General features: G+C 38.1%; 1 protein-coding gene across 2 annotated transcripts in view; it reads left to right on the top strand.

Annotated features, from left to right (window-relative positions):
• SLC25A13 (solute carrier family 25 member 13) overlaps nucleotides 1–15,853 on the top strand; it is a 128,680-nt gene that overhangs the window by 45,544 nt on the left and 67,283 nt on the right. For both annotated transcript variants that reach the window (XM_005299861.5, XM_042856932.2), the window contains one exon: nucleotides 3,080–3,195. In XM_005299861.5, the coding sequence (XP_005299918.1) occupies nucleotides 3,080–3,195 (116 nt within the window). The remainder of the gene's footprint in view (nucleotides 1–3,079; nucleotides 3,196–15,853) is intronic.

The following is a 15,853-nucleotide window of genomic DNA, read 5'->3' as shown; positions in this document are numbered from 1 at the left end:
TGTTTTATTACAGTAGGTAATGGCTTTTCCTTTTCATGATTGCATGTGGACTTTTCTGATGGAAAGCATTACAGCTGCTTGGGACTCAGATTCTACAGCTATGACCACCAATATAAAAGCTTGGATAAATAAATAGATAGGGAGGCAGTAAATAGTGCTCTTGATGAACCAAACCTAGTGGGTGGATTTAGTTTGTAACTACTGTGTATGGGTGTTAAAATTCAGGATTTCATTCTCTCCTGAATAAGTTATACAAACAGAATTGCCAATGTTAATAGGGGTAGGGTTTTTGGAGACAGATTTTAACCAGTTAAATAAGATATCTGCATGCTTGACTTACAATTTGTAACCATTTTAGTGCTTTCTCTTTGCAGCGTTAAAATACTGGACTATTAGGATTTTCTCTATGTGGGTTTTCATGTTATAAATGAATACCTATTTATGCAGGTAAAATAACTTAAGTAGTGTATTGAAGTTCATGTTAATATCTGCTGTTTAATGACACCTAATGATATTCAATGAAGGGTTATGCTAAACCAGAAAGAAAATGTGTTACCCAGGCAACTGGCCTTGTGCAGTATAGAGCTTTAAGCATATGGCTATGTAGTACGCATTATTTCAGCATCTTTAAGCATTAAGAACCACGTGTAATTGACTGTGAAAAATTACTGCTCAGTTACTGTATTGTATGGTCATAATAGAAGTAAATGAATACGTCATTGTTGTTAGAGTAGATCTGTTGGGAATCACTAGTAGGCTAGTCTGCTTAAGGAGCAAAAATACAATAAGAAGAAAATAGCTGGTTTAATTAACATGTAAAAATTGGGTTAATTTGAATTCAGCTGGCACAGCAAATATTAAGGTCTCTTCTGTAATATCTAGCTAGAACATCACATTGGTACACTTTAAATCTTCCCATACCCATGAATAATTGTTTTTTAAAAATGTATGTAGGTTATTTTAATAATCTATCTCAGATTTATTAGGGGGTTTTATTACTTGAAAGTACTGACAGAGAATGTGTTCCAAATTAAAAAAAAAAAAAAAAAAAAAACTCCTGCTGCATCCTTTAATGCCTGGAATCTTATTAATCCTAGTCTGGTACACAGAAAGTGTGCACAATGTGCTATTTCCTTATGATTTGTCAGGTTCTGTAACTGCCATACCCTTAGTAGCATTGCATGCCTTAGATATATTAACCAGTCCAACATGATGTTTGGCTGTTACCTTCACTGCCTTCTGTATGGAATAATATTGGGCCTGTTTCACTATTTAAGGATGTAAAGCAGCTGCGTGTCCATTGCCAAATTCCAGCATTACTGCTGTGGGCTGGGGTTTTCTGTAGAATTCATGGATATTTTTCTTTCTAGTATGGGTAGTGAGTTTTCTAAACAGATCTGTTCCATCCCTGTTTGCACCATTGATGCCAGCTTCAAACCTGTTTGTCTGGTTTTCTTTTACAACCATTTTAAAGTCTTGTTCATGCCTTCTCTGAGGCATGAAATGCCCTGCCTACTTTGCTCTCCAAGATGCCTCTTTCTCTCTGGGCTGGTCCACACTAACCCCCACTTCGAACTAAGATACGCAACTTCAGCTACGTTATTCACGTAGCTGAAGTCGAACTATCTTAGTTCGAACTTACCGCGGGTCCACATGCGGCAGGCAGGCTCCCCCGTCGACTCCGCGTACTCCTCTCGCCGAGCAGGAGTACCGGACTCGACGGCGAGCACTTCCGGGATCGATCCCAGAAGATCGATAGCTTACCGCCGGACCCGGAGGTAAGTATAGACGTACCCTTAGTGAAATCCCCTTTAAAGAAGTGCTTCTTCTTGAATGTCACCAAGAAGTGAGTCGTCTGCAATATAAGTAATGATTAAAGAAAAATCTAATATTCCTTCCTCTGGGCTTTTACTGCATTCGGTCTACTCTGTCCATCCTGCTTAGGCTATATGCTCTTTGGGACAGGAGCTATTTTCATTTTGTCTTGTTCAATATCCGATATATTGTCAAATAATAATGGGTAATAATAATTTAAGCTCTACATATTTTGCTTAGATTGTAAACAATAAATACAAGAGTAATATCCCTCTTTATTACTTTGGGTTTGAATAATTGAACTCTTGGTTACGTTTTAAGAGTAAATATTGCCATACTGGATCAAACCAATGGATCATAGAATCATAGAATAGTTGGAAGGGACCTCAGGAGGTCATCTAGTCCAACCCCCTGCTCAAAACAGGACCAGTCCTCAGACAGATTTTTGCTCCAGATCCTCAAGGATTGAACTCAAAACCCTGGGTTTAGCAGGACAATGCTCAAACCACTGAGCTATCCCTCCCCCCATTTGGTTCATTCTTTTCTCTGACAATGGGTGCTTCCAAGGAAGTTTGAAGAAACTGCATCTCCCACAGTCTCAAGAAGATGTTGAGTCCCCATTTTGTCCATCAGGTACAACTCAGAGAAATCTGAACGCACCAGACTCTTGTCAGATATGCCAGAGGAAGAATAGGAGATTTTCATACACCTAGTTCTTTATTACTGTGTATGAATTGAGTGGAGGAAAGATACTTCTGCTTGCATCTCAGCACTTTGAATACACTGTAGAATCTGACTATACGAGTGAACAGCTCTCTTGGTACTTACCTGTTGTTTGATAGGTGACCCAGGCTAATATTTGAAGAATTGTGGCATTATGTGCAATACACAAGGGCTGCAGTGGGTGACTAGTACACTAGTGACTATGTTACTAGCATACAGATAACACATTTTGCTTATTCCCCTTTGAAATGATTGACAGCACTGAGGTCTTAAAGGGTGAGCTTTTGAAACGTGCTCAAGTGACTTAGTCCCATTGAAAGTTAAAGGTGCTCTCACCAGAGTTATTTCTATCCACTGGTGTAACAGCATGTTGGCAATCCTCGTACTAATAAATTTTGCAATATGTAGCATTGCGAATATCGTGTACCATTCTTCAGTCAACACTTTAGTTGTGCTTAGCCTTGCATAGTTTGCATTTAAATTGTAATTACATTTTCTATGTGTAATTGGTTTCACACCTTTTTACTTGTCTTATTTGCAGGCTTATATCCTTTCAAGAATTTGTGGCATTTGAATCAGTCCTGTGCGCTCCAGATGCATTGTTCATGGTGGCCTTTCAACTGTTTGACAAAACAGGCGAAGGAGAAGTTACTTTTGGTAAGACTTATTATTTTCGAGCTTTGAAATATACAAAGTTAAAGGGACATGGTCAACTTAAATTTTTGCCTGAAAATATTTTATCAGCTATCATTATATGAAACACCTATGGTGTTTATAACTGAAAGCTATTAGAACAAAGAAATTTGTTGTGTTTTTTTTTAGTTTACGTTGTGCACTTGTCTTCACTTTGTGTACAATCCTTTCCACTGTTTCCTCTGTAGAGTCAGTCACTTTCTTCCTTTGCTTGTGTGGGTCTTTCATATAGCACAGGGGTGGAGGGTGGGGTGCACAATGATTGTAAAACCACACCCCAAAAAAAAAAAACTGCAGGAGGACTTGAGGAGATGCATGGCTCAAAGTTACTTTGAATAGTTTTTTTGTTAAATTGGCTAGATTTCAAGTCGGTTTCCTTTGTTTTCATTTTTAAAAATTTCGTTGGTGAGATTTTTCTGTAATAAACCCGATACTACCCCCACTGAAAATCTGGTCTGTTCTTTGGAAGGTAGGGATTTACATTGACAACTCCATCAGAAACACACGTGTCACATTACACCATGGTCACTGGGGTTATTTACTTTTAGCAACCATACAGACAGCTTCTGACATCTGTAGAACTAATTGCCACCTGCCTAGGTGCATGTTACCATTCTGTTTGGAAGAAAAATACACAGATAGCAGCTGTGAATAATCGGAGTGGGCTGCACTTCAGAAAGTTTTTCTTATTTTTTAAAAAATTGCTACTTACAGAGTTTTATGTTACTATATACACTCAATTATCAATATGTCTTTGTTCTTAGTAGTGTCAGTGGGTGAACAATTTGAGACGAAAGGACAATCTGGTGAATGGCAGTGGTTCTTTGTCTCTTCTGAACTGAGTGAATGGTGACACCCTTAATGCAAGCACCCTTTGTTTCATGTTAATATTCACCCACAGATGCATCCATCCTTCCCTTTCCATTTAAAATGGGAAGATCTGCTATTGCCATTGTTGAGGCAAATGTTTAAAAAGCCACATTCGATCTTGTAGTCCGTGGAGCAAACTATAGACCTGTTTTAGTTTATAGGTGTTTTGGTTGTCTAAGTTTATTAGACATCTAGTTTTCTGTGTGAAATATTACTTATTTTAACAGCTGCAGAGTGCTCAAAGCTTAGAATGGGCACTAAAAATGTTGAAACACATCAAATGAATAATAAAAGTTCTACTGTCCCTAATCTCAGTGAAGGAAATATTTTATGCCTAATATGTAATTTGTGTGTATTTCTGTTGTGTGTGTGAGAGAGAGAGAGAGATTTGACCATGCGTTTTCCACTTTAGACATATATTACAGAATATCCCCGACTATAGTGAAACTGATTAGTTCTTTGATTTTTTGAAACAAAGGCTTATGGAATGCCTGTGATCCTACAGGTTGTTGCCTCTTTCAGAGCTTCATGTGCTTGTAACATTAGTGAATGATCTCGAAACAACTAAAATTCTTTCCTCTGTACTCAGATGCTGAATCAGTTTAATTCCACATTTTAACACTGAATTCTTATTGGTTTATTTATCCTGACCACAGATGTTTCCTCAGGATTTATGTTTAGTTTTTACACAGCATATGAGTCTGCACAGTATGGAATTTCAAAAGAAAAAAGTGCTTCCATTCAAATAAATAGAAAGTAGTTATCTGATAACTTTTTTAATGAATCAGAGGGTGTGTTGAATAGAACAAAGCCCAAACTTTGCATAAAATGTGGAAATGTAAATGTAGGATTCTTGTTTAAAAGTTAAAAATATTGACCTGTCGTATTTCTCAATGACATGCATTATTGTAGGTTGTAGATTCTCCAACTCCAAGGGAAAGTATTGAACTCATGATAAGAGACTTAGTGACTCATGGTAAGAAAAGAGCTTGCAAAGGGGTGGGTCATTTCAAACTCAAGGATTGATCTGCTTGAAATTTTTCTCTACTGACATCCCTTTTGTATGAAGAAACCTCTATGGCAGAGGTGGGCAAACTACAGTCCATGGGCTGCATCCAGCCCATCAGACCTTTTAAACTGGCCCTCGAGCTCCTGCCGGGGAGTGGGTTGGGGTCTTGCCCCACTCCGTGCATGCCATAGCTCCCTGCGGCTTCCGGAAGCAGCAGCATGTCCCCACTCCGGCTCCTACGCGTAGGGGCAGCCAGGGGACTGTGCACGCTGCTCCCACCCCAGGCATCGATTCTGCAGCTCCCATTGGCCGGGAACCACGGCCAGTGGGAGCTGCAGTGGCGGCAACTGTGGACGGGGCAATGCGCAGAGCCGCCTGGCTGGTGCTGCTCCTCTGCGTAGGAGCCGGAGGGGGGACATGGCACTAGTTTGGGAGTTGCTTGACGTAAGCGCAGCCAGCGCCTGCACCCCTGGCCCCCTCTCGCACCCCAACCACCTGCCCCAGCCCTGATCCCCCTCCTGCCCTCTGAACCCCTTGGTCCCAGCCAGGAGTACCCTTCTGCACCCCAGACCCTTCATCCCTGGCCCCACACCAGAGTCTATATCCTCAGCCGGAGCCCTCCCACTCCCTGCTCCCCAACCCCCTGTCCCAGCCTGGACCCCCTTCCCGCCCCGCACCCCAACCCCCAAATTCATGAGCATTCAAGGCCTGCCATATAATTTCCATATCCAGATGTGGCCCTCAGTCCAAAAAGTTTGCCCATCACTGCTCTATGCCAAACTTTGTCTTGTGACAGTTCTTAAAAGGACTCTGTCAAGGTTGGAAGGCTTTCAAATTAACATTTGGAAGAGGAGAGGATACATAACGCTTTGGAATGTTCTCCTCCAAAACAAATGGTGAGGTGTGGGAGGTTGAAGTGAATGCTGCATGCACAGCATTGGATATAAGACCTTCAGGTAAGGAAAGAAATTTAATTTCTGGTTTCCATCGCAAAGATGTAAGGAGAAAGTGAGGGTTTTTTCTTTTAAATTATGAAAGTGTTGATCTTTAAAAGTTTATTTATTTCACTACTGTATTATAACTTTGCCACTCGGTGGTTGGATCTTGCACCATTAAAGTTAATTATGAGTTTTTTACATCGATTGATTTGAATGGAAGCAAGATTAAACCCTCGAGTCGGCATTGAAGATTTTGAACAGGGTGTTTGTATATTGTTCAGTTGTAGGGGAGCAGAAGGAATTGATCTCTGCAGGATTGCTGATAAATATAGTATCTCAATGACTGGTAGCTAGTTTGATGTTGCTAGGAAATTACAGTTAATCTTTACTGCTGAAAAGTAATCTCACCAGATCTAGATGAGTTATTGTTTGGCTATCTAATAGGGAAACTATGAATATTCTAGTTTATATTCAGTATAATTTAGGGTTTTCCAATGGGTAATTGTGTTTTCTGCTAAATAGAATACCCCATGCATGTCACTCAACTCTGGCGTTTTCACAGACACATTGATCTTGAAATTGATTATGTTTGTGCAAAGAAATCTATAATGTACTTGCTTTTCGGTTGTTTGTTTAGTCTAAATGTTATATGCCTGGATATTGGTGCACCGTTCTGGGACTATTCTGGGTGCTGTAGTGATGCAAAGTATTAAAAACAAAAAAACAAAAAACTTGATGTATCATTGGAAAAATAAGTTTTTTAGCCATCAGATAAAATTTCTTTCCTTCTCAGTTTAGGCATATAATTGAAAACTGTGTAACTGTTTGCAACATGTCTTCTTTACACTTCAATTTTTAAGTATATAAAAGGGCCTTCGTGTTCAGCTTTTATTATGTTTGATAAATTCACAGGAAGTGTTGGTGTTTAATATAAAAATTTAAAAAATGGGTGAAAGTTCAAGACACAATTAACTGGACAGTTTTCTAGGTAAATATAGAGGTTAATATTGCGGTATAGGAGGAAAGAAATAAAGCAACAAATAGAGAAGAAAAAGTATTGAAGGTAATAGTTTAATGCTGTGTTTTTTTTAATGAACTATACATTAATGGTACATACACATGTGTACATGCCCGAGTGTGTGAGTGTATCTTCCATTACATTGTCTTACTTTAACAGACAGCCTCACACTTACATATATGTTTATTTTAATGATAAGTTAGTGTAACGTTATATATTGCATTTCTTAACATAATCTGTATTTTCGTGAACTTGAGTAGTCAAAAATTTGGGTGAAAATCAGTAAAAACCAAACAATAATTTTTATAAAGTCTTGAAATTTTTTAGTACAAATCAATAAAAACTGAAAAGAAAGGGCTTTTAAGTTTATAACAATAAGGTAACTTAAATAGGTCTCTGACAAAGGTAACCAAGTATAATTGGTTTTAAAGAAGAAGAGTTTGCTTGTATGCAGTATGGTATGAAAAGGTATTGTTTTTAATTTGTCATTTCTAGAGGCTGTAGTTGTGGAATGGGAAGTAACAACATGTTTTGGCTCTTGGCTGATTGAGACTGTATCTGGCCATTGCATACTTTGTAGATTTATCTGCTGCTGATGTGTCAAAGCTTCAACAGTTTGCAAGGAGTTAAAACTCTCAGCAGGAAGGTGGAAGGAAGTTTAGTTGGCTTTTAAATTTGAGGCAAAGAGCAAACCATTGCTTCTTACTGTTGAGTGTTGACAGGCACATAAAAGCTGATAATGTAAGTCCAGGGGTTTAAGAGACTTAGCAGTGTTGCTTTTTTGTTGTATTACAGTATTTTAATGCCTCATTAAAGAGTCAGAGCTCTTTGAAATTCTATACTATATAGCCTTTTTTTTAAAGTTTAGAAGCTTGGGTAAAAATGTCAAATTTAAAAATTAAGTCCATTTGATAACCTCCATGTTTGATTGTGAATGGGTGAATGAAAGGGCCTTGTGTGTTATAACAACAAAACTTAGAACTTGTATTGTCCTTTTCAAACATCAGTCCTTGTAACATCTATGAGAAGGCAGTTATAAACATTTTGCAGTTGGGGAAAGATAAAAAGATGGTATGTGATTTGCCCAAGTCCACAAATCCAGTCGGTGACAAAGCTGGGTGTAGAGTTTAGAACAGTGGTTCTTAACCCTGGGGGCCACTTGTGGCCCAATCAGCACATAGCTGCGGCCCATGTGACATCCTCAGGGCCATACAGGTAGTAAGTACATTATGTGGATGTGACCCACATAACACACAGAGCTGCATATATGGTCCACAATGGTAAATAGTTTGAGAACCACTGGATTAGAAATTGCTGTTTTCCTAAATCCAGGCTTTAATTACTAGACTAGATCTTCTGTCTCCTCTCTATAGTGCAGGAATGGTCTTCGCGAGTTTCAGTATAGGCTTCTGAGAGTATTACACTTCAAAAAAGCCATATAAGCACTGAAAAACATTTTCCTATGAAGCAAGATTTTATTGCAACTGTATCTTAAGCCATGTAATAGAATTAATATTTTAATCATAATTTCATATACAATATGACAGATATCAGAATGAAATTAATATCTCTTCAATCTAGAGACTATATCTGCCTTCATGTGATGATAAAGCCAAAGCATATTATGTTAAAATGTACTAAACACTATGTAAAAATTAAATGTCATTGGTTTTTATGGGCCTATTCAAATAAACCAATGATGCCCAACCTTATTACACAGGAGGACCACATACCCCAAGGACAACCTGCTGGGGGCCAAACAGATTCTATATATTTTAATAAGATTTAAAGTCACCTTATTTATTTATATTTTAAGTTCAGCTTGTTTCGTATGTATTTAGATAGGGTGTTTTTATGTACAGTATTGTCTATTGACACACTTGTGTAAGCTAAAATGATGTAAACATGACGACAAAATGCTAATGAATCAGCTGTTAGTATATTATGTTGAAGCAGGCCGCAGACATTATGAAATCTTCTGGTGGACCATAGCTTGAGCACTCCTGATATTAACAAATGCCAAGAGGTGGGGGGAGAGAATTTGGGAGTGGGGTATCTAATACAGTATTCCAGTGAAGTTAAATTATCTTGTGTATATGAAGCTTTTTAATACATCTGGGGAAAAAACATTTAGCATCTTGGGTGAAATCCTTACCTGATTTGAAATCATTGCTTCATTGTGACCAGGATTTTGCCTATTGCTTGCTTCTTGTCAAACAAAATTTGATAAATTGGCTGGTTTAGTTGTAAATGCTCAAAAGATGAAATCCTCACTCAAAGGAGTTGTGCTGAAATTTTCGGGAGACTGCATGCACAGTGTTCTTTACCCATGATGCAGAGTCAATCCCTGCTTTAAGACCAACAATTAAAATCAGTAACGCTAGAAAACAAGGGTGCAAAGAGTGTACATTTCTGTGGGCTTAGTTGAATGCTATTAACTAAATAAAATGATAGAGCAGTATGCAGAAAAATTATGATAGTGTAAATATAAAACTTCTTTGTTTTTTATAGTACAATAGTTCCCCTTCAGATAAAGCATTTGTATTATTTTATACAAGTAGGCTAACTATAATAAAGTTATTATGCCTAATGTCAGAGCTTTGGAATAGTCAGCTACGCTGAGAGATCTTAAATTAGATATAGGTATTACTAGTGCATTTATGTATAAAATAGAAATAAACAGGTGTCAGAATTAAAGTTTGATAAATAGAACTGCTTGAACATTTTCCAGCAAATTTTCCAGTTTTTCTATCAGAAATTGTCGTGTTGTTGAAATCAAGCCTTTTTACAAGAATGCATCAATTTCAGAAAAAAAAACCCACATTTGGTTTCAACTTTTTCAGAAATGAATGGGTTGATTTTTGTCTTGAGACAACTTTTTGTTTTGAAATTTGTTTAATTTTACATTATAAAAAATTAAAGTAAAAATTTAAGCATTTCAGTTGATCCAAAACAATATTAAATTCTTGATTTCATTCTGATTTTGTTTCAAAACTACGGAATTTCCTGTGAAACTGAAATTCTAATTCCCGTACAGCTCTACTGATAAACAGTTTATGGTATTAGTGATCAAGGATACAGTAAAATTATTTTTATAGTGTAAAAATAAAAGTCCTATATGTTTCAATTTGATGCAGATTTCAAATGGATATTAAGATGTTTTGTGGAAAAATTGAGTTGATTGTAAGATAGTTGCACAGTATCAGTTTAAAAATAAAACTCCTTTCCTCTCAGAACTAGAGGTGGGGTACGGGGGAAAGAACCTGAAATTGTTAGGTGGATGTAACTGCAGAATTGAATAACTCATTCCAAGCCTTTGTCTCAAGGTGCAGTCAGTATATATGTATAGTCTGTATTTATTGTGGGACACATCTTCTGTTATGAATTATGGCAGTCCACCTATCCAAGGAACACGTTAATTTTTGATACAGGTTACCAAACAGCACTTCTGCACATTTATCTGCCCTAGTGCTTGTGTACACATAAGCATTCTAATTGTACGCAACTCTTCACATATATTTAACTATTTCTGCAACTATTGTGTACAGATTCAGAGTACCCTTTGTATGGTACTGTTTTGATACTTTGTCATTACACTAAGAATCATTACAGAAACCCTAAATGACCAAAGCTTTAACAGCAGAGTGCTGTAGTTAGTGCTTGTATGATCAAGATTTCATTATGTTTAAGATATGTTCCACAATATGCTTATATCTTTATTATGACTGTAAGCTGTTCTTGCAGGGACTGTACTTTTGTCTGTTTGTATATCACCTTGTACAATGGTGCCCCAGTTTTGATCAAGATCTCTAGAATAATCAAAATAAAGAACTGACTTTATATGGTTTGTTCGCTTACTCACTAATTTGAATATTCAATAATACATGATGGATCTCCAAGTCATTAGCTCAAATTGGTGAGGAATTACTGTCCTTGACTGCTTTGTTTGCTTATGCCTATATAATGTAACATTCTTTCAACTTTCATCTAGATATTATGGGCCGTATAGCATTGCTACAAGTGCAAAATCTTACTTTGATTCTATAAAGCATTGGTCCCCAACCTTTTTCGTCTGGCAGGCGCCAGACGACGAGCCACAGAGGACCGTGGCGGCGGATGAGCATCCGCCAAAATGCCGCCGATAAGTAGCAACATCAATAGGCATCGCCGCCAAAATGCTGCTGACAAGCAGCGTCATCCAGAGGCGTTGTCGCCAAAAATCGACGGCATTTCGGCGGCGACGCCTCTGGATGACGCTGCTTGTTGGTGGCATTTCGGTGGATGCTCGTCTGCCGGCCAGTACGCCGGTGCACTTAGATGCCCGGCAGGCGCCATGGCACCCGTGGGCACCGCTTTGGGGACCCCTGCTCTAAAGGCACCTCTACACTGCACACCACCATGGTGATATGTAGCGTATATCTAGCTACACATTGCAGTGAAAAGCAGGCTGTCTCAACACTGGTGTATTACTATATGCAGCAGTGAAAGGCTGTGATAGAGAGGAGGCAGTGGGGATAGGCTCTGGAAGTGGGGAGGTAGTGGGATGCTACGTTGCTAAAAATAGCAGTGTAGACTGGGGGAGATACTGCTTGGGTGTGTAGAGAGACCTATATGGTAAATACTAAAAGGGTTCAGGCATGTCTTTACTTGTCTAAGTAGTGCCTCAGAGTCTGCACTGTTATTAATACCCGTTAGGAGGGAATGCAGTAATGTACTCTACATGCCACCATAAGGAGTCTGCAGTGTAGACCTACCTGCAGTGTAGTGGAGCAGTTCTGATCTCTGCAATTTTTCAGTGACCAATAGTCCTCTTATTGTTCGATACAGGATTCTGCACAATTTATGACTGATGCTAGACTGCTCATATATTTATCTCCAAAGTGTAAAATTTTTGCTTGCGACCTTGACGTTAATTTCATAGATATTTAGTTTCTAGACAATACTGTAAATATGGTAAGTTTTGGTTTGGGTTGTAAGTGTTTTGTAAGCAGGCACATATATTTTCTGAATGCATGCTAAGTTAAACAAAACATGTTTTAGACACAAGTTAAAGCTGTCATTTTAAATACAATAAGAACCCTTTTCATGATTGTGTTTTATCGAGCCTTTTGGAAGTTTAGCTGTGCCTGCTAGCACCACCAAAGTTAAAATTGCCTAGTGACTGGAGGTTTGGCATAATTTTTTGTTTATAAATAAATATAAAGAGTTCTACTTTGGAAAATAAAAAATGTCATCTTCCTACTTAATCGATTTACTCTCTGTTCACAATCATTCTTATCAGGTTGGTTTAGGGCAAGTTGGATTCTGTTTCTTCATGTGCACCAACACAGAATTGTTTAAATTACTGATAGTTAGGCCTGTACAAACTCAGTGGAGACACAAGGTTTGCACAAGTGTAAGGCATAATTTGGCATCCAGAATCTTTATTATGGAGGGAGATATAAAAGGTCCCAGCTAGATTTCGCGGGGTGATGGCTATAAAAAGATGCTCTTTTTATTAAACCAATTAATTATTTGTATTACAATAGCATCTAGGAACCCCACTCAAAGGTCAGAGCCCCATTGCGCTAGGGAGGTACAGACATGTAACAAAGACATTGCCCTGTCCAGAGCGGACAGAAGACACAAACAGGGTGAGGAAGGGTTGGAGGATGAAAATATGAACAGAATTGAGGAGAAAAGCAGAAGTCATAGCTTGCATTTATCTGTTTAACCTTGAAATCACTGAGACACAAATGTGGATCCCTGTGATAATTTTTTCTAATAATTTTGTGTGACTGGAATTTAACTTCAAAATAAATTGTCCAGCTGTTCTTAAGCTTTATGAATCTTTAAATGATTTCTTAATCTTCTGTCTAATGACAATTATCTCTTTTCTAAAATAAAAAACTGGTGTGCTGTTACTCTAACATTAGAATTGGGCTTTCAGTTTTTGTTCTCCAAAGTCCATGTAGTGCTGCTGTCCTGGATTAATAGCAATAGAGTCAGAAGTCCTGGTTATACAACACCCAATAAAAAAGAAAACCAAACAGATGCTGCAGAGCCATGGCTTCTCCATGCCACTGAGTCTGACTGAAAGGGGCCACCTTTAATACAAGACTCTAGGCTCATGTGCCATTTTGCTCCTTTGCTGAGACTGCCAGCAAGAATGCTAGAAGGACAAGGTGGGTGAGGTAATATCTTGGACCAACTTCTGTTGGTGAGAGAGACGAGCTTTCGAGCTTACACAGAGCTGAAGACAAACTCTATGTAAGGCCTTGTCTACACTGCCACTTACAGCGCTGAAATGTTCTTCGCTCGAGTGTGAAAAACCATCCCCCGAGCGATGACAGTTTCAGCACTGTAAAGTGGCAGTGTAGATAGTGCTACAGCGCTGGGAGCCATTCCCCTGGCAGAGGTGGTTTTATTACAGTGCCGGGAGACCTGTCTTCCAGTGCTGGACCTGCAACTACACAGCCAATGTTAAAGCACTGCTGCAGCAGCGCTTTAACATTGGCTTTGTAGACATACCCTAAGATTGAAAGCTTGTCTCTCTAACCAACAGAAGATAGTCCAATAAAAGATATTACCTCACTCACCCTGTCTCTCTGATATCCAACATGGCTACAACAACACTGCAGGCAGCAAGAATGTTGGCACTATGGTAACTGCTGTCATGATACAGACACCTGTCTGCCTAGAATTGGGTTAAGCCTACCAATTCATTTTACATAGGCTATCTAGCAGCCATCCAAACCAATGACTTTTGCTTTCCATCAATGTAATCTAAAGGTTAATGTATTATCTAGAGATGAAAGGCTTCCTAACCAATTACCAAGTCATTCACCTTTTGATTTACTACAACTGTTAAAATTTTTTAAATGATCAGGTTGCAAACAATGGAAAATCAGTTCCCACTTATGAACAATAAGTGTTAAACAATTGAATGCAGATGCACGCCAACATCAGATTGTCATATCTGTGTTGTGGGGTATCTTGTCAAAGATCAGTAAAACCGCACAGAAGCCTTTCCAGTTCAGTGGGTCAAAAATCCACTTTTTATGAAAGGCTAAATGTGGATTTGTGCGATTGACTATAATGGCTCCAATTTTGAAAGCTTAGAAGTAACAGAGCACTTCTAGTTGGTGGAATAATTTGAGAATACTACATGCTCAAATGGCTAAAATATTGTGCTTTCTGCTGCTACTTCATGCTACTTAAAAAAAAAAGTGTGGGAAAGGTGGCATGAAGCCAATTTGAGAGTAAATCACAACCATAGAAGATCACTCTTTGGTTAACTGTGAGCTGAAAGTTAGCCATCCTTTATACTTATACTATGGGGCAATTTGGGGAACAACCAGAACTTCCCCCACCTGTACACATTTGTATGGTAGCAACAACAGTGTATGTTTTAGCCTTAATATTCTTCCATCCTTTTTAAAGTTGTACTGGGTTGCATATTGAAAGTTAAATGCTGTAACAGACTCTTGGAGCAGTGAAATTTTTTGCTATTATGAATTTTAATATGTAGTTTCAGATAGCAAAATATATTTACACACACTGTGTGTATCTTCTTACTTTTTAAATTGGAAAATCTGCTGTTACCTAGCAGTTAATGACTATTTTTTTCCAACAGTTGGAATGCAGGACCAGATTTGATAAGCTGATAAAAGAAAACAAAACTGAGAACATGTTGGAAGTGCTCAGAGTGAAAATTGCAGTTTAGGTAGGTTTTGGGGTAGATAGTTAGACATTTTAATTGAACTAAAATAGTTTTATACTAATACAGCACTGTTGTGGGAGTATGTTTTGTGGTGCATTTGAAATTGAAGTATTTAAGTGGGGAGGGGAATGTATGTTAATGCTTTTGCAAGAAAGCGATTTTTGTAACATCCATCTAAACAAAATAGCTGTTAAAGAAATAAAGCTCACAAATCTGCTTTAGAGAGAAAATATAACAACTTGGACTGCTTCGGAATAATGTCTCTGAGATAGAAGTATGCACTTCCTTGAGTCAGTCTGCAAGATAGACCACAATCTATCCCTCAGTTTGTGGTCCAGAAGTCAAGCTAATTTCTTTCCTTCTTACTCATCACCAATAAGATACTGCAGGCCAAAATCTATTTTCAGTTATACATATCCAACCCCCATTGTCTTCAAATTATGTTTTCCTCTGTTGAACCTATGAAAACTGCAGTTTGCACAGTAGTAACTGAGGGCATACAACAGAAGAAGGGTCTACTAAAATACTTTTCTATAAAACAAAGCTATTAATTAAACTTTCAGTGCTACTCCTAGTTTAAAAAAGCATGATGTCCAAAGACCATCCATATACCTGATGATGTTTTGCACTTGTGCGTGCTTTCACACACACACTTCCCTGTGTATATATCAAGCCGTTTTACAATAACTTTATTTTAGGCGTCATCTAGACCAGTTTCAAAATGGTCAATGATGGTCTGATCCAAAGCCTCTTAGAGTCAATGGAAAGAGCCTTACTGACTTTAGGATCACGCATTGCCTGAGGGCTAGATTGTGTATCCTGTACTGTGCTGGAGAACAGTAGTATGAATAGTTCCATTTACATCAGTGGAACTACTCTTATGAGTAACTGCTCACCAGTGTGATGAGGTCATCCAGAATCTAACCCAAGTGACTGTAAAGAATATGTGCATGGTGACATGACCAAGGTAAATTAATTTACAGCTGTTTGTTTCCAAGTATACGGTCAGAAAACTTTGAAATGCTTAGCTGTGGTTAACTAGATATACTTCAGTGTAAAAGAATCCTTTACTATTTTAAATGTTG

This window comes from Chrysemys picta, chromosome 2 (assembly GCF_011386835.1).
Source record: "Chrysemys picta bellii isolate R12L10 chromosome 2, ASM1138683v2, whole genome shotgun sequence".
In the NCBI taxonomy this organism is placed as follows: domain Eukaryota; kingdom Metazoa; phylum Chordata; order Testudines; family Emydidae; genus Chrysemys; species Chrysemys picta.
This window is presented reverse-complemented; position numbering and strand designations above follow the sequence as displayed.